This window comes from Mauremys mutica, chromosome 6 (genome assembly GCF_020497125.1).
Source record: "Mauremys mutica isolate MM-2020 ecotype Southern chromosome 6, ASM2049712v1, whole genome shotgun sequence".
Lineage (NCBI taxonomy): Eukaryota > Metazoa > Chordata > Testudines > Geoemydidae > Mauremys > Mauremys mutica.
Window position 1 is genome coordinate 66,902,455 of NC_059077.1, and position 25,437 is coordinate 66,927,891.

The 25,437-nt window shown below is 42.4% G+C and overlaps 1 protein-coding gene across 7 annotated transcripts in view; it reads left to right on the plus strand.

Moving 5' to 3' along the window:
- The window catches only part of CAMK4 (calcium/calmodulin dependent protein kinase IV), a 286,233-nt gene that overhangs the window by 184,157 nt on the left and 76,639 nt on the right, over positions 1 to 25,437 (plus strand). For all 7 annotated transcript variants that reach the window (XM_045022426.1, XM_045022422.1, XM_045022421.1 and 4 more), the window contains one exon: positions 6,866 to 6,938. In XM_045022426.1, coding sequence (XP_044878361.1) covers positions 6,866 to 6,938 — 73 coding nt within the window. The remainder of the gene's footprint in view (positions 1 to 6,865; positions 6,939 to 25,437) is intronic.

Below are 25,437 nucleotides of genomic sequence, written 5' to 3' on the forward strand. Positions count from 1 at the left end.
TGTGTACTTCCACCTTTTCATATTCTCTGTATGTATAAATATCTTCTGTCTGTGTGTTCCATCTATGCATCCGAAGAAGTGAGCTGTGGCCCACGAAAGCTTATGCTGAAATAAATTTGTTAGTCTCTAAGGGTGTCTATACTTACCTGCCAGGTCGACGCATAGCGTTCGACTTCTTGGGGTTCGAACTATCGCGTCTAATCTAGACGCGATAGTTCGAACTCCGAACGCGCTCCCGTCAACTCCGGAACTCCACCACCGCAAACGGCGGTGGCGGAGTCGACGGGGGAGCCGCGGACTTCGATCCCGCGGCGTCTGGACAGGTAAGAAGTTCGAACTAAGGTAGTTCGACTTCAGCTACGCTATTCGCGTAGCTGAAGTCGCGTACCTTAGTTCGACCCCCCACCCTAGTGTAGACCAGGCCTAAGGTGCCACAAGGACCCCTGTTCTTTCTCTTTATGAAGATGGTCAATAAGGGAATATCCAATCAGTGTCTCTCGAAGAGGGTAATCATTTGCATTGAATCTTGTTGTAAAGTAGGCAGATTTCAGGCTCCAGAAGATCTGAGAGATCATTATACCACAGTAGTGTTGCCATTCAAAATGTACCTTCTTCATATTACTGTAGCTAAGGTATGCAAGACAGGGAGATGTGCATTGTAGCAATCAAAGTTCAGATGTTCTCCCAGCATTATTGCTCAGTCTAAATTACAGTGGAGAGCCCTTTAAACAATAAAGATTCAGTTTCTACCTAGGGGTATGTCTCATCTCACCTGTGCAGGTCCCATTTGCTTTGCTGGATAGCCATTTTAACAGATGCAATCTGGTTTTACCTTCAATTTGTAACATTATCACTTACAAATATTGCATTAAAAATAATCTTGATTTCTTACATTCTCAATCAGAAATTTAAGATCTAGACTAATGAGGAACTAGAACATAACTTCAGGTGACAAAGCTGCAGATAGGACAGTCCTTCAGGCTTCTTAGTGTGTACCTCTAGCTCCCATTATAACATAAACTAACAAGCTGTATGCCAGAAATAATCACTTTATCACTGTTTTTCCGCTGTACCTTCCACACACCACCCTCGCCATGCAGCCTTCATCTGTGTTTTGTCTATTTACTATAGACTGTAAACGTTTTTGGACAAGGACTTAATCTTCGTAAACAGCTCTATAGCAACAAGCACACAGGCAATATGTTAGAAACACACAATAAATACACCATGGTAAAAATAGCTAGAATTAAAAATGTGGTTGTCTGGGACATTCAATTATGAGATTTGTCCAAGATTGTTTCCCTAGTTCCCCAGATGAACCTAGCCGGGGCTCATTATGAAATAATTAATGTTCTCATGAAATGAGAGCATAGGTCTTAGCACATGCCAGTGGCCTTGAAGTAGTTCATCAGATCGGACTGATCCAGAGTAGTTTCAATGATAACAGAAATGGAGTTAAGATTGTGACAGCATTGCATTTATAAATTTACAAGAGCTAATTGCTCGCCATAAAAAACAAATGATTCCAGGCTTGCATCCAAAGTCAGAGCCCAGGAGGGGAATAGGTTTATCAAATCTGAAAGTTGTGAGGGGTTGGGAGGAGGCAGGGTGGAGATTTATTGCCTCTTGAATTTTTATAAGCATGTTAAAAAGCAGCAGCAGCAAACAAAACAAAACAAAAAACATCAGTGGCTCCTAAACTATAAAATGATTTTGATTTTCAAACTGAAATTTTGCTGACCATTAGGCCAAAATATGGATCAGTGCTTCAGGCAATTTTGATCACATTTTGTGTCAGACCGTGGTCCTCAAATTGTGGGGCATGCCTCCCTGTGGGGGTGCAGAGGAACATTCAGGGGGCACATGGTGAAGCGGGGAGGGGGTAGGGTGGGAGCGCCTCCCAGCCCCACTCCATGCCCAGCTCTGGCCCTAGGCACAGCTCAACTCCTCCCCCAATCCAGCTCTGTCCCCAGCCACAGCTCCACTCTGACCCTGCTCAGTGAGGTGGCAAAATTTGAAGACAGTACAGAATTACTCAAGGTAGTTAAGTCCAAAGCAGACTGTGAAGAGTTACAAAGGGATCTCACAAAACTGGGTGACTGGGCAACAAAATAGCAGATGAAATTTAGTGTTGATAAATGCAAAGTAATGCACATTGGAAAACAGAATCCCAACTGTACATACAAAATGATGGATCTAAACTAGCTTTTAGCACTCAAGAAAGATCTTTGAGTCATTGTGGATAGTTCTCTGAAAACATCTGCTTAATGTACAGTGGTAGTCAAAGATAACAATGTTAAGAACCATTAGGAAAGGCATAGATAGTAAGAGAGAAAATATCATATTGCCTCTATATAATCCATGGTATGCCCACACTTTGAATACTGTATGCAGTTCTGGTCACCCCATCTCAAAAAAGATATTTTGGAACTGGAATATGTACACAGAAGGGCAACAAAAATTACTAAGGGGATGGAACAGCTTCCAAATGAGGAGAAATTAAAAAGATTGGGACTTTTCAGCTTGGAAGAGAGGTGACTATAGGGTGACCAGACAGCAAATGTGAAAAATCGGGATGAAGGTGGGGGGTAATAAGAGCCTATATAAGAAAAAGACCCAAAAATTGGGACTGTCCCTATAAAATCGGGACATCTGGTCAACCTAAGTGACTAAGAGGGAGTATGATAGAGATCTATACAATCTTGACTGGTGTGAAGACAGTGAATAAGGAAGTGTTATTTATTAATTCACATAACACAAGAAGGAACAGTCACCCAATAAAAAATTAATAAGCAGTAGGTTTAAAACAAACGAAAGGAAGTATTTGCCCAACACACAATCAACCTGTGGAACTCGTTGCCAGATGTTGTGAAAGCCAAAACTATAACAGAGTTAAAAAAATAACTAGATACGTTCATGGAGGATAGGTCCATCAATGGCTATTAGCCAAGATGGTGAGGGATGCAATGCCATGCTCTGGTTGTCCCTAGCCTCTGAGTGCCAGAAACTGGGGAAGGACAACAGGGATAGATCACTCAATGATTGCCTGTTCTGTTCATTCCCTCTGAAGCATCTGGCACAACCACTGTCAGAAGACAGAGAACAGAGCTAGATGGGCCTTTGGTATGACCCAGTATGGCTGTTCTTATGTTCACCAGGACTTTCTCAATGCTGACACTAAGGAATACTATAAATGACTAGAGGTCGAAGGAGTTACATTCGCAGAGGTTGTATCCTTTGCATGAGGCAGGTCTTTTCTGCCCACTTCTCATGGTACTACTGATGAAAGCTCAGCATTCTGTCAGTTCTTGAAAAATGTAGGTGATGTCTCTTATTTCTTCAACATGTACTGTCTGTCCGTTAAACTGTCCAATTCCTCAGATAAATTTATTCCTGAGTGCATAATGCCAGTCACACTGGTGAATATGCTCCCAGTTGTCTAACTCAATGTTTTGCAACACTTTGGGATAATTTTGGTATGAAAGACGTAACTTTATATAAAACTGTGCTATGTTCTGTTGGTCCAAAGTGGTTATTACTATATGTGTGAACTAGTGTTTTAAAAGGGAAAAGGATTTTAGTGTGTGTGTGGTGACTGTTCATGTTCTTCAATATCACTGATGCAGTAGACTCTAGAGCATGTAGCAGGCTCTCAGCAATCTGAGACTTAAAACGTCATTATTTCTTGAAATAACTGACTATAACCCTGATCCTGCAAATGCTAATGGTCCCAAGGTCTGGGAATTACAGGAGTTTCTAGTCACTGTGGTATGTAATGAGGTATATTTTACAAATTGCAATACACTTACTTATGGATAACATAAATGACAGGCTTAACTTTGGATTTCCATACTTTTGGTTTTTTCATAAAACTGGTACAATCATTATGTTAATATTGATTTAAAAGTATCAGGGAGTCAGTAGCAGCTGGCCCATAAATAATATGTTTTACTGGTGATACAGAACTGGTCTTAAGAAGTGAACAGCTGCTGCTGTGGGATATATTTTTGGACTAGAACAGTGTGGTCTATTGGAGACATGTGCATGAAAATGGCAACACAGAGACTTTTGGCCCTCATGTATCCAGACAGTCAAAGCTATAGCATAGAAAGTAAATGATGTTTAAAATTACAGCTCTTAAAAATTGTTCAAAAATCTGCGCCTAAAAATAATTCGGTGCTATGTTACATTACTCCTCTTATGTTGAATTTTTTGCAGAAATTCCTGAGAGTAACAACTGAGTCTTTCTCTGATTCTCTAGTGAAACAGCAAGTACTATAAGTTGCTGTTTTTACTGTTGCATTGATGAGTGGGTGTCACTTTAGACTATATTGTGTCTCCCATTGAAGAACAATGAATAGAATGAGTGTTGATTATTAGGCAGTACTATGAAACAATACATTGAAAAATATCCTTGCCTCATTGGATTTTTCCCTCCAGTCAAACTGAATCATTTTACTGTATTTTTCTCTACTGCTGGTCAGTTATATGATAAAACTGTAAATGACATTATTCAAAACAAACCCATCTTTCACTCTATATAGGGACAATAAAGGGCTGCCATATTTGTTAGATCTACCCTGGTTGGTGGGTTATTACCTTTTTATAGCCATATATATTATACTGGAAGTCCCACTGACTACGTAGTAATTTTTGTCACACAGTTAGCACCTTTTTCATCAGCCCTTGTGCTGTCATAATGAAACACATCAGAGGGTGACTGTAATGGGATTCACTCACCACTCTGGCACCTTCTGCTGGCTGTCTTGGGGATTACCTCTGCATGTTAGTGTGCCTGCTTCTGGTGGTGTCTTGCCGCTGTCGCTCATGCTCTAGGACCCACATCTCTCAAAGGTCTTTGGTATCCTCTTCAGCGACACAGCCTTCCAGCCGTGCCACATACTATGCTCTCCCCTTTCGGGGGACTTGCAGTCTGTTGTTCAGCCACTTCCCTTAGTGGCTACTGTAGCTAATTGTCTGGCCACTTCCTCGTGGCCCCAGCATCCTCTTTGCCGTTGCTTCAGGGCCTCAGCCTGCAAACTCCAGGAGCTGTTTCTCACTTTCCTGGTCCCTGCTAGGTGCACTGCTCTGTCCAGTGTGCTGGCAGTTCTCTCAGCCTTTCAGAGACAATCCTTCCTCCTGGGCTCCCAGCAGAGAACTACCCTCCTCTGCCTTGCAGCTCCCTTTTTATATGGGCCTGCTTGGCTCTGCTTGGCTGCTCCCTGCAGCCCTTCTCTGATTGGCTGTCTCCTGTGCAGCCTCCCTAGGGCTCTGTTAACCCCTTAGAGCCCAGTGTGGGGCAGGCGCCCCATCACAGTAGCTCTCACTCTGAGTGCCACACTCATCACAACAGCGCTGCTGAAATACTGCAGAAGACGTATGCCAAGTGTTCCCCTCCTCAATAAATCAGATCTCAACCTTGCTCCAGGTATGTGGAAGCTTGTTCTGCCTTATCACTAAAATCAGTCACACAGCTTGCAGTCATTGATCTTACAGAAAGTATACAGCCATTCACTTCTGTGTACGGTATCTAAGACAAAAACCTGTATATGTCAGGTTGAGCTTTTAAAAATCAATATAATAATCAAACCTATTGGTCAAATGTGTTTTTGGTGTAACTCTGTAAGAGAGAAATGTTATTGGTCATAAATGCTGTGTATAGTTAGAAAATACTGGCAAGAGAACTACGGGGGGCAAGAGAATTATTGTAAGTGTTCAGTGATATAAATCTTTTAAATTTTTTGTACATAGTTTACCAGTTTATATTCAAGTAACAATATATGGCCTGAGTGCAACCAATTTGTTGTGTTGGGCTTTGAAAATTAATTCAATTTTTAAACCAAAAAAAGCTAAATGATTACAATTATTTATTTATTTTTATTTTTTTTAACTGTGTTTTCATATTTTGTTTCATTCAGTAATACTAGTTTATGGTTTTCCAGAATGTCCCAGAACATGAAACCCTGAATCAGGCACCAGATATTCTGTCATTGCTGCTACCCATTTAAAGAAAAAGGCATTTATATATTAATGTACCATTGTTTAAAAAGCTTCCAAAGAGGAGAACACTCTTTTAAACAAATATATTTTTCCCTAATAAAGAGATGAATGGATGTTAGAAAAGAAGATTTAGTCACCAGATCTTTCAGAGGTTCCTGGTACCAACAAAGCCCATTGAATTCACTATGAGCTGCAAGTCCTCAGCACTTTTGAAAAATCAGGCTATTAATTGTCATGAGCAATATGCACATACCGTACTGGGCTTTATGAATTAAAGAACAATAAAGTTTTGCATTGCAGTGAAGTTTCTGTGTGGACGACAGAGCAGCAGTTCTATACTCAGAAAACAAAAGAGGACAAATCAGCATATTGCAGCCTTCAGATTCTAATACCAAACACCCTAACTAGACTGTGCAGAACAGATCTTAGTGGGACATTGCAAATTGATGGCACATCATTTCTAGAAGAATGGCTTAAACTAAATAGAAATATAGGTAAGCATCCCCAAAAGGTGTTATAGATGATTTGTCTAGCTCTGATTTTCTAAAATTCATCATCCTATAGCGTTCTAATACCTTTTCTTTGCAGACTTTATTAGAATTTATGATTTTACTTCTACAACAATATACTGGTATTTTAAAATCCTTTTTTTTATATTAACTAGGAACCACAGGTAAAGCACAGATGCATAGACCTAGCTTTAAGCATCAGAAATCTGCAATTTTGATTCTGCAAAGAGCATTGCAGCTTACCTGACGTGTCCGAATTTGATTATTTCTGATTAATTTTTTTATGAAGCATTTACCTACATTGCATGCTCATCTATATCCATGAGTCTGAGCAGTATCTCCTGGTTTCTTTCTAGGATTGTGGAAAAAGGATATTACAGTGAGCGAGATGCTGCCGATGCTGTTAAACAAATCCTGGAGGCAGTTGCTGTAAGTATTAACTAGGATCATAGGCTCAGCACATAATAATCTTTCATTTATTTGGAATAATTGCTTAATAAGTACACAGGTGCAAAAGAAGCAGCTGTTCCTTGTAACTAGTCTATACATTCATTTCTATAATAACTGTTCTATCAATCCCTCGAAAGTAGTGACATCTCAGAGGCAAAAGTGACTTTAAGTGACACCAATATATGCTATAATTCATCTGCTATAGTTGAATTAATGTTCTTTATCACTACCCATTTTCAGAAACCTGCAAAGTTCAATATAGGTCATTTAGGACAGAAAATGATTTGAGATTGCTGGCCCTTTTGTAGTCTTCCATTCAAATATTTGTGAAGTACATCGCTATCATTTATTTAGGATTCCTTTTTATACAGAAGAGAATGCATTACCTTTCCATCCAACATTGAAAGACTAATGGAATGAATGAATTAATAAGATTACATGGCGTGTTAGGGAAACTTGAGTGGGAGTTTCCTGCAGAGTGTAGCCATGAATAAAGAGGTTTTGCTTTATTTGCAGTCGCTGTCTGACAAATCATAGAATATCAAGGTTGGAAGGGACCTCGGGAGGTCATCTAGTCCAACCCCCTGCTCAAAGCAGGACCAATCCCCAACTAAATCATCCCAGCCAGGGATGGCCTTAAGCAAGGCCTTAAAAACCTCTAAGGAAGGAGATTCTACCATCTCCCTAGGTAACCTATTCCAGTGCTTCACCACCCTCCTAGTGAAAAAGTTTTTCCTAATATCCAAACTAAACCTCCCCCACTGCAACTTGAGACCATTACTCCTTGTTCTGTCATCAGGTACCACTAAGAACAAACTAGATCCATCCTCTTTGGAACCCCCTTTCAGGTAGTTGAAAGCAGCTATCAGATCCCCCCTCATTCTTCTCTTCTGCAGACTAAATAATCCCAGTTCCCTCAGCCTCTCCTCAGAAGTCATGTTCTCCAGCCCCCTAATCATTTTTGTTGCCCTCCGCTGGACTCTTTCCAATTTTTCCACATCCTTCTTGTAGTGTGGGGCCCAAAACTGGACACAGTACTCCAGATGAGGCCTCACCAATGTCGAATAGAGGGGAATGATCACGTCCCTTAATCTGCTGTCAGTGCCCCAATTTATACAGCCCAAAATGCCATTAGCCTTCTTAGCAACATACTGTCCATACTGTGGACTCATATCAGCTTCTCGTCCACTTTAACCCCTAGGTCCTTTTCTGCAGAACTGCTGCCTAGCCATTTGGTCCCTAGTCTGTAGCAGTGCTTGGGATTCTTCTGTTCTAAGTGCAGGACTCTGCACTTGTCCTTGTTGAACCTCATCAGATTTCTTTTGGCCCAATCCTCTAATTTGTCTAGGTCCCTCTGTATCCTATCCCTACCCTCCAGCATATCTACCACTCCTCCCAGTTTAGTGTCATCTGCAAACTTGCTGAGAGTACAGTCCATGCCATCCTCCAGATCATTAATGAAGATATTGAAAAAAACCGGCCCCAGGACTGACCCTTGAGGCACTCCACTTGATACCGGCTGCCAACCAGACATGGAGCCATACCACTGGTCACTACCCATTGAGCCCAACGATCTAGCCAGCTTTCTATCCACCTTATAGTCCATTCATCCAATCCATACTTCTTTAACTTGCTAAAGTCAAGGAATAACACGTCCACTGCTTTTCCCTCATCCACATTATCTTGTCATAGAAGGCAGTTAGATTAGTCAGGCATGACTTGCCTTGCTGAATCCATGCTGACTGTTCCTGATCACTTTCCTCTCCTCTAAGTGTTTCAGAATTGATTCCTTGAGGACTTGCTCCATGATTTTTCCAGGGACTGAGGTGAGGCTGACTGGCCTTTAGTTCCCTGGATCCTCCTCTTTACCTTTTTTAAAGATGGGCACTACATTAGCCTTTTTCCAGTCAACCAGGACCTCCCCCGATCGCCATGAGTTTTCAAAGATAATGGCCAATGGCTCTGCAATCACATCCGCCAGCTCCTTTAGCACCCTCAGATGCAGCGCATCCGGCCCCATGGACTTGTGCTCATCCAGCTTTTCTAAATAGTCGTGAACCACTTCTGTCTCCACAGAGGGCTGGTCACCTCCTCCCCATGCTGTGCTGCCCAGTGCAGTGTCTGGGAGCTGATCTTGTTCGTGAAGACAGCCAAAAAAGCACTGAGTACATTAGTTCTTTCCACATCCTCTGTCACTATGTTGCCTCCCTCATTCAGAAAGGGGCCCACACTTTCCTTGACTTTCTTCTTGTTGCCAAATGTTCCTTCATGTATGTTGACATGTATGTAGAGGTCTCTAAACAAATCACATACAGCCTTAGGGGACTGCTCAATAGAGAACATACAAGCAAGATGGATTATGGGGAGACAAGTAGTTTAAGTTGCAACAGAATGTCTGGTTAAAGCTAAATTCTCAACCCTCTCAAAAATAAACATGCAGGGTGACCCCAGATGGGCACCTAGGGACCCAGGGTAAAGTTTGTGGTGCAAATTTAGTCATTTGGTCAAGGAGTTCCCAAAGACACAGCCCTCTTCCCCATATTGTATACTCCTAAAATTTCAAATTTTCTTATAATGGTTTCTTGTGCAGAAATATGGGAAAAAAAACTATATGCAATAATCACGTGAAACTTCCTCGGCTCCTTGGTCTGTCCCTGCTGAGATCTAGTGTCCAGTACCAGAACAAGGCTCTGAGTCAAATTAATAAGTTGCTAGACTTTATTTCTGGTTCCATGGAGTAGCGTAGCAATAGTGAGACCACTGCAGTCCTGCATGGACCAATACCACTGTACACAGGCTTCCAGCTAGTGTGGGGTGAGAAAGAGAGACCAACTTCCCCACAAACATTGTGTAGCTTAGGGAAAGCTGTCCAGGACTAGGGGCCAAGAGACCAGTTCAAGTTTCGTCTTCTAATCACTGCTGTTAATTTCTGTGCCGTTCATAACTCACATATCCCCCTATCAGCAAGAACAAGGTGCTTAGCAGCTCCAAGAAAGCCAGTCCAGACCCCCACAAAGATGTTTCTGAATCAAGCCCCTTCCACTACACTCACTTTTTCTAATGATAAAGTTAACATGCAAAAACATGTTTTATGTGGAATAACATTCCAGACACTCCACAATGCCCCGTGCACCTTGTGTTCTTCTAGAAATGATATGTCAATTCCAAAAGCTCAGATATTCTGCAACCAGAAAATACAACATTAAGGTTCCACTTACAAGATCATTAGTATAATAAGAAAAAACAAAACACCAATTTTAGAAAACCAGGCAATGCAGAGTTACTGACAGTTCCTATGCACCAGTCACACAACTTTAACCCTGCCTCCTTTGATTCCTGCCCGAAGGAGGAGCTCAGCAGCACCTTATTCCTTCTTAAGTGTTTTTTTTTGTACAGTGTGATCTCTGCCAACCATTTGCAACTACTTCCTAGATCAGTGGTGCACCATAGATCACTGTGGTGGCCCATGGAAGTGCATTGATAGGAATAATGATTTTGGGTTGTGATGGATATACAGAAATTGATGGGACAGATAAATTACTGTGCTGTTTCCTGTTGCCAGCCCCATGAAGGGCAGTTACTTTGACACTTCCTACTTACCACAACCTTAACTGAATTGACTGGTTTTCTTACATTGGTATTTTGCTTGTTATGGTACACTGATGCTTTTAAGGGGGCTTAGAACTCAGCATTTCCTAGTTTCCCAACATCTAAGTTTTTGAAATTGTCCCCTCACATTCTAGAAGGTTACAAGGTTTGTAAAGGGCACTACGAAGTGCCTGGAACCTTAACTCCACCTTAACAAAGATTTTATTTCCTCTGTGTTAATAGAGTTTAGCTGAGACAAGGCAATTTGCAGGTCTAGATTTCATAACGGTTTCATAGAAATTGGGGTGCTCTGAGGATTTCCTCATTTTTATTGCATTAAAATTGTCCTGGAGCTTTGTTGAAACACGCTTTTACTGTATAATAACTTCAGATCTTCTGCCTCCTATTAAAGATTCTTAACCACATTGGGAAGGTGATGTATTTATCCCATAAGCAATGAGCTAAACACCCTTTTGCTTGGTAGATATGCAGGGCTTCAGGCTCCATATGTATAAAAAATGTGGTGGTCATCTGAGTTTCACACGAATTGACGAGTTCTGCTAAAACTAGATTTTGCCACCCACATTCAGTGAAACTATTCACTGATGGTGAAATCCTGCCTCCTTTTTTAAGTCAGTGAGTTTTGCCATTGACATCAGTGGGGCCAGGATTTTCCTATATGAGTAAAAGTGAGATAATTGGGCCTGAAGTGATTGTCTTGTCTACACTTTCTTTTAAATAAGCCAAGTTAAACACTAGGTTCACATTGTTTTTCTGTTCTCTGTAGATAGTGCATCTCTCTGAAAACAATTCCTTTTCAGCTTGATAAATACAACTCAGTAAACTGATTATATTGATTTTTCTTTCTATACCTCTGGTGTGTGAAATGGAGGCCAAAGTACTGCAATTTTGACCTTGCAAAACAAGTGAATTTTCTGAGTGCATATTGTTTCCAATCAAAAGGTGACATTTCTAAACGCAGTCATCAAAGTAAATATAGGTTAATAAATGTTATAAAATATGAATTTTGCAGAACAGTGTTTTGATTACTGTTATCAGAGGATGGGTCCATAGATTAGATGTCCTTGTCTAAATGTCTTTTAACGAATAAAAGTTAAATCCTCAGATATATGTTTTATGGGAAACTAGTCTGTGGAATCCTTTGTTGATGCAGTTATTGGATAGCAAGCACTACAGCTGGCCAGATAGTGGGGAAATGTATTTGTGATCGTGTTTGTGAAATCTGATTCACTATGTGCTTTTCCTGATTTGTCATCCAATCAGACAGCAGAAACAAAAATATGTGACTTTTATGAGATGTAATAACAAATATTAAAAAACAGTAGTGCTCAATTTGAGGATAATATCTAGGTTAGACTTTGGCTGGGAAAGCAATTGAACAAAGTATCATTAGTAACTAATTCTGAAAAAGTGAGATCAGTTTGTGGATTGTTCATCAACAGAAAAATGGGCTAAACTCATTGAATAAGGTTTTTTTTCTTATATATAATTTATCCAACTGTAGAAAATACACAGAACAAAATGTTCTCTGGAAACAGAGCAGGATGGAAGGGAAGACCACGCATGTTTAAAACGAGAAAAGAACAATATATTTGTCTAACATAAAACTGACTTAATGGAATACATCATGTATTACTATAAAATTATTCAATGTACTATAAAAGGGGATTTATATGTATATTATATTATGTAATAAATGTATGCAGTGTTTAAATATATTATAATAATAATAATCAAAACAATATATATAGCCCATGACCTAGCTGCAGGCCGAAGAGGCCTATTAGTGGCTCAAGATGAGGGTGAAGACCTGAACTCTTGGGTGGTAGAAAAAAGAAAGCTGAGGCTGTAGAGGAAAAATGATAAGTGGAGTGTAGGTGGGGTAATAAATGACTGAACTGCTTGTTTCCTGGTTTGGGAGGATATGCAGTACAACAGGGCTTCTCCTGTTGCCAGAGTGGCCTAGGCTACATGTTCTGTGCTGTACCTCTGGCACAGCACAAAATCTTGGTAAGAGGAAGAGAAACTACAGACTGGCTTCCGTTGTTCAGTGTTTAGGGGATCCAAGGCTTCTGTTAGTTCCAGCCTTCCTCTAAATGTGATGACTTCGTAGTGTGAATCCATATCCTGTCCTCTGCAAGAATAGTAGCATTCCTGTATTGTACATAAATTATTGTGCTGAGCAGCACTATTTGCCATATGTTATGGCAACAGGGTGGCTTTCCCTGTAAGGGATAGACAGTCTGGGCTCCCTAGCCCTGATTACTGAAAGAGGTACAGGCAGGGGCGGCTCTAGGAATTTGGCCGCCCCAAGCAGGGCGGCATGCCGCAGGGGGCGCGCTGCCGGTCCCGCGGTGCCGGGGGACCTCTTGCAGACGTGCCTGTGGAGGGTGCGCTGGGAGGGCGGCAGGCGGCTTCGGCGGACCTTCCGCAGTCATGACTGTGGGAGGTCCACCCGAGCCGCGGGACCAGCGAACCCTCCGTAGTCATGCCTCCGGCAGGTCCGCTGGTCCCGCGGCTCCGGTGGACCTCCCGCAGGCATGACTGCGGGAGGTCCGCCGGAGCCGCCTGCCACCCTGCCGGCAAAATGCCGCCCCAAGCGCGCGCTTGGCGCGCTGGGGTCTGGAGCCGGCCCTGGGTACAGGTGATTCCCCTATAAAGAGCAGCTGGAAGTTGCAGAGAGGGGAATGTTCGGGAAAGCAGAGACTGCTAGGAATGAAATTTGGGACAATGGCCACAGGGGCTAATGGATCCATAAACAGGGGAATCTCAAGAGTAGAGATGTTTTTACTTCTTTATTTGACACTGGTGCAACTACTGCTGGAATACGATGGCCAATTCTCATGTCCCTAATTCAAGAAGGATGTAGATAAATTATAGAGAGGGTTCAGAAAAGACCCATGAGAATGATTAAAGGATTAGAAAACATGCTTTACAACAATAGACTCACAAAGTTTAATCTATTTAGCTTAACAAAGAGAAAGTTATGGAGTGACTTGATTATTGTTTGTAAGTACCTACATGGGAACAGCTATTTAATAATGGGCTCTTCAGAAAGGTATAACACAGGAGTTGAGTAAATATGGGCAAACATAAACTGGGATGCAGCTGCTTAGAAATACCACAGATGTACCTTTCCACCACAATCCCCACTTCAGCTGCAGCAGCAGCCCTTCACTGTGGTACTGTGAGACTTTGCAAGTGCTCTGGACTTAATACCAACACAGGTAATGCAGTGGACTTAATATCTAGGCTGCCTCTGAATGAGCTTTAATGCTAATGTCAGTTTGAGGAAAAAGGACTGAGTAAAATATATATGTCTGTGCCATCCATGTCCCTGCATTTGCGGGCATTGCTCTGCTTGTACTTAATAATCCCTGCTTTGTATAGTAATTTGTGCCACGGCAAATCACTGTCTGTGTGTTTAATTCTCCCCCCCTCTCTTCCTCTTGGAATCCATCTTGACTCATAGGAGTTAGGGTGTGGGGAGGAGAGGAAGAGGGACAAAGGCAAAATGGAGCAGATTCTGCCTTCCACTGAAGCTTGGCAAGTCAGCCCCAGCCCACAGCATGTGCCATCATTAATGAGGTTGGTCTTAAACAGGCAAAGCCCCACCCCCATCGCGTAATATCACTAATAACAATAGCAAATATCTCTACACACTCTGCTTCCTACCCAACTGCAGAAATGCAGACCATCCTGGGTCCTTCCTGTCACCTCTTCATTGTAGAGTTCCTAGGGGACTGGCACAAGAAACTCCTGAGTGTGCCCCACAGTGGCATATGGGCAGGCATCAGCTCTGTGTGGGTACTCCCTTTGCCTCTAGTCTCTGCTGAGGCTGCCTTACTTCCTCTATAACCTCTTCCTCCTTCAAAAGGCCATCCAGCAGAAAAGTGTGGTCTGGGCTTGGGGTGGGGCCAAGCATCCAGTCAAACTCTTTGTAGAATGGGCATGATTTTGGTAATATGCCAGGTGTGGCATTGTGATCCTTGACTTTCCTGTACATGGTCTTCAGGAGTCTGATTTTTCTCCTGCAATGAGATCCTATCTGCTGAATTCTGCTGCTGCCCGCTGTTTGGAAATTCCCTCTTAGAACTGCTGATTTTCTCTAAATGATGGGTGTAACTGACCTCACACCAGAGGGTCACCAGAAGCTTGATGTCAGTTTCTCACCAGCTGGCCGCATGATGGGAGAAGAATCTCTCAGATGGCATCTCTGTTCAAATGCTGTGGAAGCGCAGAAGAAATGTAGTAGCCAATGTGGAGTTTAAACACCAGCCCAATTCAGGTGACTTTGGTGCAGAAGAAGGGGGGAGGTAGAAAGGGAGAGGACAAGAAAAATTGACCCAGGTGGAATTGTGGGACGGCATTGGAGGAGTAACAGTTCCTGGGTATTTCTACCCTGCATCCTCACTGTAAAGTAGATGTGTTGTCAGCCCAGAAGGAGGCAAACACTTGGCTCAAACCTATGCCTTCAACCTTGTATGTTAATCTGGGTTTAAGGCACCCTCAAACCTGGATAGGAGATTTTTCTAGTGGGGTTAGAGGCTCAATAAGCCCTACATTCTTCCATTCCACTCCCAGGAATGTGGACCACTACTAAAGTCTGTTGGTCTTTGAGTTCAAGAAACTTGGAATGCACTTAATAGCATGCCACATGATGATTGAATACAGTGTATTTCCCTTACACTGACTAAACAATGGGTTAAGGGAATGGCCAGTTGTGAAAAGACTAAATGACTGGGCTAGTATTGTTTGAAAGCCCATTCACCGTAGTTAAGAAGTGTGAATTGGTGTTTGCTTGCTTAACCTTCACACTGGTGACCTTTTGCTCACTTCATGCTGCTTTCAGATCTTTTATGTCTGCAGACTGAGGCACTCTTCTCTTAATGTAGTCTAAATTGAATTTATACACTCAGCACTGTGACTATCTCCCAGCACAATATATTTGTATGAGCTACTCATAAGTGAGACAATTACTTTATGAACACATTTCTGTTCACATCAAAGGGTACCAATTAAGTGGATTCTACAGTATTTAATTGTTAGGTCCTTTTGGCGAAGTATGATTGTGTTTTGTTGCAAAAAAGATGTTGCCAGAATTTGAAAGACTGGGGACCAGGTCCTCTACTTGAGTAAATTGTTTGTAAGTTATGTGATGTCAGTTGAGCTGTGACAGTGTACAATAGCTGAGGATCTGGCCTCAGAAGAGTCTGAGTAGCCATTCCTCCACTGTGTACAAGAATGCCTGCATTTATCAAGTCGTAATGTACAGGCAGTGGTTGAGCTTTGATATCTTTCATGAAGCAGTTTGTATCTAGATCTTTGTGGCAACACTTGAGATACTCTTACAATGAACACAAAAGGTCCAAACCAGAATTTTGAATCTACAGTTCAAGAATCTGCAATACATAAACTGTGATCTTTTGTTGCTGAGCAACTTGCTGCTGTTGGTTCTGAGCCATCCACTCATTCAGGTCCAGGTTGTTCCCAGCAAGGCAGGCTCCTCCTGACTCTCCACCTTGATGTACCTGAAGATCTGGGTGACTCAGGCCTCTCCCTTCATTGGAGGGGGAGATCACACCCACATTCTCCATCACACGTGACCATGCACTCTTCAGGGTCCCAGACATACCACAGGGCAGGCTTGAGTCGGGTGCAAGAAGTCCACAGAGTTTGATGCAGTTCCCCACATCTCTCCTGGGCAGGAGTTCCCTGCAACAGTGTCCGCAGGCCCCTCAGGCCTCTCCCAGCCTGGCCAATCATCCTTTTATAAACAAGCAAAGAAAAATAGTCCCAAGACAAAACTCAGCAGTCCTGGGCCAGGCTTTCCTTCCTCTGGAGAGGCTCTGGCAGTCTGCAATCTGCAGAGGTCCTGGGCTGGCCCTTTCCCTCAGGGATTCCAGGAGCAAAGGACAAGAGGTCTATTCTCCTCTCTGGTCAGCCAGCAACTGAGCTACTCCTCCCCTTTTAACCACCACTTTCTTAACTGACCGTGAGTGCAGGTTTAGTGGGGCTGAGTGGGCCCATAATAGCTCATTAGCCCTTGCTGGCTCAGTGTAGGGTTGGTATACCCCATCATGCAACAGTACAAACTTTGATGTCCTGGACAAATGCCAGTATGGATAATAACGTTCTACTGGCCTATTCTTCTCCCTGTATTTTCTGATGGATAAGTTATTGTTCACTTCTAGGGTTACCATATGTCCCATTTTGGCCGGGACAGTCCCTTTTTCAAGCCATGTCCTGGCCATTGCAACTTTTTTGGCAAAACTGGGCATTTGTCCTGTTAACTCTTGCCAACTGGACAAATGCCCAGTTTTGCCAAAAAAGTGGGGTGTGACTCCTAGCAGGGCACAGAGGAAAATGAGGGGTGAGTGGCTTGGGCCGGGCCAGCCTCGCCTCATGTGTGAGCAGGCAGTGGGGGTGGCCTCATGCTGGCCCCACGTAGAGATGGGGGAGAGAGAGGAGGGCCTTGGGCAGGGGGAGAGGGGCTTGGGCTGGCCCCACACACCAGGGAGGGGAGGAGAGGAAGGTCCCCTAGATGGTCCTGCACGGTGTCCCATTTTCCCTTTGGGAAAATATAATCGCTTCCTATTCTATTCACTTCCTATTCTAAACTGTTTACTGATGCTGTGTTTATCCTGAGAAAGGGCTGCATGGGCATGAAGTGATCTCTCTAGATTGTATGTCAGTTTAATATGCAAAGTGCCTCAACGTGGAACATACTATAGACACAGGATTATTTATTACTTTAGTGCCAGGCTGCCAGCCATGACTTTAGCACTTTTCATGTCTAAGATTATTTGTCCCAGTATATACAGCTCAGCACCCCAGTAATTCTTTGTAGTCTGGGCTCTGTCTCTGTCTGCAGTCGTCCTTCTAAGCTTCTGATGTGTGTGCTCTCATAGGGAAATTTCTACAGATACAACTTGTCATGCGCTGCCAGCAGCAGTCTGTTTCTCTTCTCTTTCTCCTTACAGTCTCTCACTAGATTCTACTCACTGCATTCTCTAGCTCTTTTCAGTCTCCTGAAGCACTTGTCGGTAAAGGAACTCAATATGAAATTTGAAGAATAGGAGAGATATCTCCTGTAAGCCAACACTCATCTCCTAACCACAGGAGGAGGACTGAGAGAAAAATCCCTTGGAACTAGTATACTCCGTAGAGGAGGGAAAAGAGCCCTTCCCAAGTCTGCCTGCTGCAAAGGGAAAGTGTGGCAAACACTCTGTCCCCTGGTTGCATAAAGAGGACTAGAAATCCCTGCAACTGGCTCATCCTTCTCTCACTCCCCCTTGGCCTCACATGGATTAACAAAAAGACCCTCCTGCCCTGGCAGCTCTCCACCCTAAGCATAATAAGAAAGAGAAAAAAAGGACACACATTCCTGTGTGTGACCAAGCATTCACTTCTCATTTGGCCCTAGATAATTGTACTGTTACAGCTTACAATGGGTGTAATGATGCTGCCTTTGGTGGGACAGTTTTGTGAGTATCAATTCAGGACAATTGCTTAGAGCAGGGCAGTTACAGCCCAAGGCTGGGGTTTCTTCACCTCTAAGGCACACCAAACCGGACAGACAGAGAGGACTTTGGTTTTACCTCACTGGCTAACCATAAGTCACACAAGCAATTCCCTTAGACCAGGGGTCAGCAAGCTCTGGCACGCGGCTCAATACATAATATATGTATTTTATAAAATGAAATGGCATTAGTATTGCATACAAATATTTGTTTTTCTGAAACCAAAAGATACTTAAGATTTCATGTGTTGCACCTTATAAAACTGAAATCTTGTATGTATAACACTGCAGATGGTTCAGAAGCTCAAAATAAAGTTGTCAGAAGTACAGGAGATTTGTTGCACTGTGTCCTCAGTGAAGAGGTTACAGGAGCATTGTGGGCTGTGCTGGGAACACCAGTTGCAATAGAATAGTTATAGTGGAAGTGGGTTTGGTCTGTTCCATCATTGCAGAATTATAGTGTGACCCAATATTGTGGTTTTCTGGTGTTGGAAACACATGAGGTACCAGTGTGAACACCTTTGTGGTTTCGATATGAGGAGTGTTACAAAGGTGAAAATTTTCTAACTTAGACCTAGTTAGTGAGGAAATAGGAGCAAATGGGTCCAGTCAGTCAGATGGGTCCAGCCATCCATTTCTTGTGGGCCCAACATCCGCTGGGTGCCATACGTTTACCTGGAGATGTTTTCTGAGAGGGTGCCCTAGTGACCTTCTGGCTTTGGGGCCAGCTGGCCGTTCCATCTTTTTGAGCTCTTCAGGATGTGCTTCTCTGTACCGAGATGTTCCAGTTTAGTGAAATATTTGAGAACATGCTAGTCTTGTCCTCCACATCATCCCTAGAGCATCTGTTGGCTCTGCCTGCAGTCAAGCATTAGGAAGTTGCATAAGAACAAATGTGATGTAAATTAGGCTTTTTATAAAAAAATATTAACAGATTTGGATTAAACTCACAAGAAGGCTCAAGATCTTTAAAAGTTTTGTTAGGATGGTGCAACGATCCAATAGGCTCTGGGTTTTATCGGCATTTTAGGTGTGTTCATGCATAGACTGTAAATTACAGTGTTCTCATACATCTTAAGGAGTCTCCTGACAATACTTCTATTCCAGTGGCTCTAAAGTAAAGCGAGTCTAAATATCACAAATTTGCATTAATTAAAAATTCAAATTATTTTTCATTTACATTCTGTTGTTTCCTTACTGTTTTATCAATAGGAACTTTTAATGAAGCTAACCCTTGATTATTTGTCAGAAGCTGGGAATGGGCGCCAGGGCATGGATCACTTGATGTTTACCTGGTCATTTCATTCCCTCTGAAGCACCTGGTATTGGCCACTGTCGGAAGATGGGATGCTGGGCTAGATAGACCTTTAGTCTGACCCAGTATGGCCATTCTTATGTACTTATGTATTTGGGAGAAATATCTTTTTTTTTTCCTTGTTGAATGGAAATAAATAGCAATAGCAGTGAATATATAGCAAACCATTAACAAGACTGGAAATGTCTAATTTTGACATTACTTACCTGGTTTAATTAATTTTGCAAATGAGAGAAAGTCAGTTAGAGTTGGGTGAGTAAAACAAATTTTACTTACTCACAGGAACACCGCAATACTTGACTGACCTCTAGCTATTCAGCTAACTGGAACCACCATGTGGAATGTTGTTATTACAGCAAATAATGCCCCCGACAACTGAATTTAACAAGATACCTAATATCAGATGAGGAGGCTGGTGCGTTAGTCACACAAGTGCCCACAAGTAATCAGGCATCTGAATTTGAGGCAACTATGCCTCTTGCTGCCTCTCTAGTGGTCCCTTGTGTGCTGAACTTACAGACAGAAAATACATCTTCTTGGGGCTGATTCATTGACAAGGAAGCATAGGAGTGTACTGAATTTTTAATTGCAATATTTGGTTGAATAGCAAATAGGTGGATGGTATTGAGCTTCAGAACGATTACCTGAATAGTGGGTAAAGCAATACTGTAAATTGTGCATTCACATATTCTATTTAGAGTCCTAGAGTTTAAGGCTAGGAGAGACCATGAGATCATCTAGCCTGATCATCTGTCACAGGCCACCAGCATCACCCAGAACCCACACGCTAACCCAACAACCAAAATGAGTCCAAAGTTTTGCAGCTTCAGGAGATTAAACTATTATGTGCCACAGGGAGAGAATAGGAGGACCAAGGTGCACCAGTGCTTGAGGCCCCCGGAATGTAAAGGAAATATTTAAGTGACATATACCCAGATAATCCTGGCAAGTGACCAGGCACCAACATACTGCAGAGGAAGGTGAAAACCCCCAAGGCCTCTGCCAAACTGACCTGGGGGAAAATTCCTTCCTTACCCCACATATGGCCATGAGTTAGACCCTGAGCATGTGAGCAGGAACCAGCCAGCCAAGCATCTGAGAGAGAGAGAATGCTCATGCCACCTCAGAGCACTGGCCCACCCCACTCAGTGTCCCATCTCCAGCCCTGGCCATCTGCTGATGCTTCAGAGGAAGGAGATTTAAAAAAAAAAAAAAAAGCCTCCCAGAATACATTTTTTTGGGGGGGCGGGAAGGGCGGAATCTCTTCAAGACTCCTTCCGGTGGCCAGCTGAAACCGTGAAATATGAGATTTAGGAACATAGGACATAAACCAGAAGTGAGCCACAGGGCTGTTGAGTCCTGTCCCCTAGTATCACAAACAACCCCGTCATACAATTGCACTCAAAAATTTGTCCAACTCTCTAATCAAACTAGTAAAGTTGTTTGTCCCTACAACTTCTGTTTGGAGGCTGCTCCAGAACCTCAGTCTTCTGATGGTTAGAAACCTCCTAATTTCCAGCCTCAATTTGTTCATGGACAGTTTATATTTTGATTATTTATTGTAGTGGAAAGTTAGTAATAACCACCAATCTGAATCATTATTCATGCGCAAACTCATAGAACAGAACATTTTTGTTAGATGTTACTTAAACCATTATATTTTGTTAATAACTCTCTAAAATCATAATTGCACTGTAAAAGGGTGGCAGGCCTTCAGTTCTGCTTGAACAAATGTGCACATGCAGTTTGTGCGCCTGACTTACCTGTGCCGATATCAGATGGGTTCATGGGGAAATCAGGTATTTGCTTGTATGCATGTCCAGCTACGCATTTAATTGGCATTGTATCTGTGCAGTACCTGATTTGCATGGGCACATTAGTTGTTTGCATACACAAACTAGCTGAATCTACATATAGCTTTGAAAATTTGGCCCAAAATATCCATTTTTGATTAAGTTTACCAAACTTTCTGTATACTTTTAAACACAATTAAAGCTTATTTCAAATCCATTTTATTGATATTAAGGCAGGTACATATATTCTAAAAAGATACTTTTTATTAATTGATTGATTGTTTTGGTTTCTGAAAAATAATAATTGGACTAATGCATCTTGGAAACCTTAAAAATTTACTATACTACTTGTTACTTGGCGTGCCTGGGGCAGCCCTCAATGGAAATGCCAAGGTCAGGGCAGGCTGCAAAAGGGACAGCAGATACTCCCAAGACTAGTGGGTAACACTAAAGGTAAACTCCCCAACTAGTAACATACTGTGCTTCTGATTCCCCCACACTGGTCATCAAGAAGCACAAAAGAAATCACACAGCCCCCTTTATTGCATTCTAGTCCTGGCTCCCAGCCAGCATCTAGGTCCAGTACAGTGAGAAGTTATTTTCAAACTCTACTTACTATACAAAATGTTCTTCTGACCCCAAAGGGTCAGCCATGTTACCAGGTCAGTATAGGTTTGGATCTTACCCAAAATACCACACTGCCAGCCAGTCCTTTAGTGTCTAAAACTAAAGGTTTATGATAAAGAACAAGAAAAGAGATGTAAAATGATAGAACAGTCACATATATACAAAGACTTCAAAGTCCACCAGGTTCCTAACAGTATTGGTGAGTTTGCTGGCTTGAAAGTCCCTTTGGAACAGATCCACAGCTTGGATGGGTCATTCAATCCTTTGTTCAGAGCTTTGTTTGTAGAAAGGTCACTCCAAAGGTAAGAAGCAGGAATGAAAACAAAAAGCAGAAGATGCAGATGCCTTTTATAGTCTTTTGCCATGCAGCTTGTGCTTTCTTTGTTCCAAACCCAAGCTGCCCGGCACATGACATGGAAGCCTTAGAGTTCTGTCCATAGGCTTGCCTCTGCATGAGGGAGTCATAAGGTGTATCTCCTGCCTTCTCTCAGTGGGTCAATTGTATAGCTGATGGTCCTTAAAGGGCCATCAAGCAAGCGAGGCTGTGCTGATGCCAAACTGTCCTGGGGGGTGTCACCCAGAAGCATAGCACAAGTTTTGTAATACAGACATACACACATACCCATAACCCAAAATACAAAGGTGATACAAACATATAGACAAGACTATCATATTTGGCAAATTATAACGTTTTTGCAGATACCTTACATGGCATATCTGGCATAATTCATTGTAATTTTATAATAATGGTATTCATAATATCTAAAGTGTTCCTCAAATTCCATACAGTGTCATACTACTGACCTAGGAAGCTAAGATAATGTACTGTCTTTGACTGAGTGGTTAACCAATATTTAGGGCCTTGCCACGTGTTTCTGTTAGGAGGAGAAATGGATGATACAAGTTACGTGTATTCTTTGCTGCAATCCTGTTTATTTACAAAGTATGTACAGTAAGTCCTGTTTCCCTGAACACAGTAGAAACAATCACAATTAGCTTCCTTGCTCACAATTTCCAAGTCTGACCCTCCAATCAGTTCTGTGCCCCAAGGAGCTTTGTCTCTTTGAGCATGGCCCTGAGAAGGAACACAACTGCTTCTATCACTGACTGCTCGCTTTCTTTTCTGTTGCACTCAGACAGCATGCCAAACCATCCCCAGTTTCTGTATTTGCAATCAAGAAACCTCTCTGCCCACACAGCTTAGCTTCTGAACAGGCCTTGCCATGCTGCCCATTGCCTTGTGTGATGTTGTCTACTGTTTCCAGCTATCGCAATTCATTTAACCTGAAGGAAAGGTGCCAAGCACACCCATTAGCTTTAAACAGGTCTGTGATTGTCTATAGATCAAATACCCATCAATAATACCTTCCAGCATAGTGACATGTAAGCCTTCATTATGCGTTCTATCTGCTTCTTTTAGGCTAACTTTGCTGACAAAATGATAGTTTCAAAATGCAGGTTCAAAGTGGCAGTGGTCATGATGACTGGCATCCTGTGTGTCAAAACATTTGTGAATTGTGAATTTCAAAGAAATGTCTGACCTGAAGATGTGTGTACAAGTGATTATAACTTTCAAAAAGTTCAGAACACCGTCTTTTCTCTATGCAAATTTATGCAGAAAATGTCAAGAGAGAGATACCAATTGTTCTTACTGAGTTAACAAGTTTTGATAATTGACACATGCTCTGATTCCTGTTTGAAGTCATGTTATGAAATAAAATATGGAACAATAACTGAGTGGGATCTTATTTTAGTTACAGTTTATTATACTTACAGTGAATGATTTTACAGCACTCCTGGAGCTCTGACAAAGGAAGGGAGTTTAATAAATACAGTGATTTATTTTAGCATTTTATTATTATAACCTTCTATACAAATCACAGCAAATACCAGCTCAGTTAGTTTATTCAATATCTCATGTGATCTTGCTGATATTCGCTTGCCTTATTATATACATCCATCTTTAAGTGATAACTGTATTAGATGTGCAAGAATATACATAGGAATGGCCATGCTGGGTCAGACCACTTGGTCCATCTAGCCCAGTATCCTGTCTTCCAACAGTGGCCAATGCCAGATGCTTCAGAGGGAGTGAACAGAACAGGCAATTATCAGGTGATCCATTTCCCTGTTGTCCGCTCCCAGCTTCTGGCAGTCAGTGGTTTAGGGACATCCAGAGCATGGGGTTGCATCCCCACCCATCTTGGCTGACAACCATTGATGGAGCTGTCCTCCATGAACTTATCTAGTTCTTTTCTGAACCCAGTTATTTTTTGGCCTTCACAACATCCCCTGGCAACAAGTTCCTCAAGTTGACTGTGTGGTGTGTGAAGAAGTACGTATATACTCGTTCATAAGCCAAATTTTTTTTGTAAGAAAGTGACGCATCAAAGGGTGGGGGTCAGCTTATACACAGGTCTACACCAAAAGTTGATGATTTTAAACTCTATGGCAGGGATCAGCAACCATTGGCACATGAGAAGTGGCGCAGGCCGAGGGCTTCCCGCTGCCCCCATTGCCCTGGGAGTGGCGAACTGTGCCCAGTGGGAGCCTTGATCAGCCAAACCTGCGAATCCGGCAGGTAAACAAACCGGCCTAGCCCACCAGGGTGCTTACCCTGGCAAGCCGTGTGCCAAAGGCTGCAAATCCCTGCTCTATGGAATCATTGGATTGAATATCTAATACATTGTCATTTTGTTTACCTGGAGCGTCTGCAGGCGTCGAGCTCCTCAGCTCCCTGTGGCTGTGGTTCGCTGTTCCCAGCCAATGGGAGCTGCGGGAAGTGGCGCAACCCACCAGCGGCTTACTCTGACAGGCTGGGAGCCAAAGTTTTCCAACCCTTGAAACATAGGATCGGCTTAGGAAAGGGTCATACAGTTTTTCCTATTTTTACTTATCCATCTTGGGGAGGTCAGCTTATAAACGAATGGGCTAATGAATGAGTATATATGGTACTTCCTTTTGTTTGTTTTAAACTGGCTGCCTAATAATTTCACTGGGTGACCCCTCGTTCTTGTGTTATGTACTGCCGGTATTTTAACATAATTGTTTCCTCCCTTGCCCCACAATAAACCCTGCATGTCAAGACAGTGAGTTGTGTAAGGAGGAGGGTTGAAGTATTGGGGGATTCTTCATTTGCTTTCTTGTTTAAACAAAAATGCTTTCTCGTGACTGAAATCGATGAAGGAGGCAGCACCACTTGTGCTTATACTAAGTTACATTTTGCAGGAAACATTTATAATTTGTTCCTTTCAATCTATCATGAATATATTTATATATGCACAGTGTGCAACATGTATCTTTTGTAGTGGGGCCAAGCAGTGTACACCCGACAGGATTTTTTGAAAATATCTGCCATTTGGTGCATTCCACAGACAAATGGTTTGCTCCTCTGCAGCATATTTATGAGACTCAAAGAGAAGTTATTTCTGGCAGGGATGATAGCTGAATTCAGAATAGAGGTGACTCCATCAGAGGCAGAGAAATCATCCCAGCTTTGCCCTCAGTTTAGTGACAAAATTTTAACAGGGGGCTTGTGAATGTCCCCAACTGCCCCCTCCAGCATATTGCTGTCATGAATCAACAAACAGGCAGGTACATTGTCAAGTTATA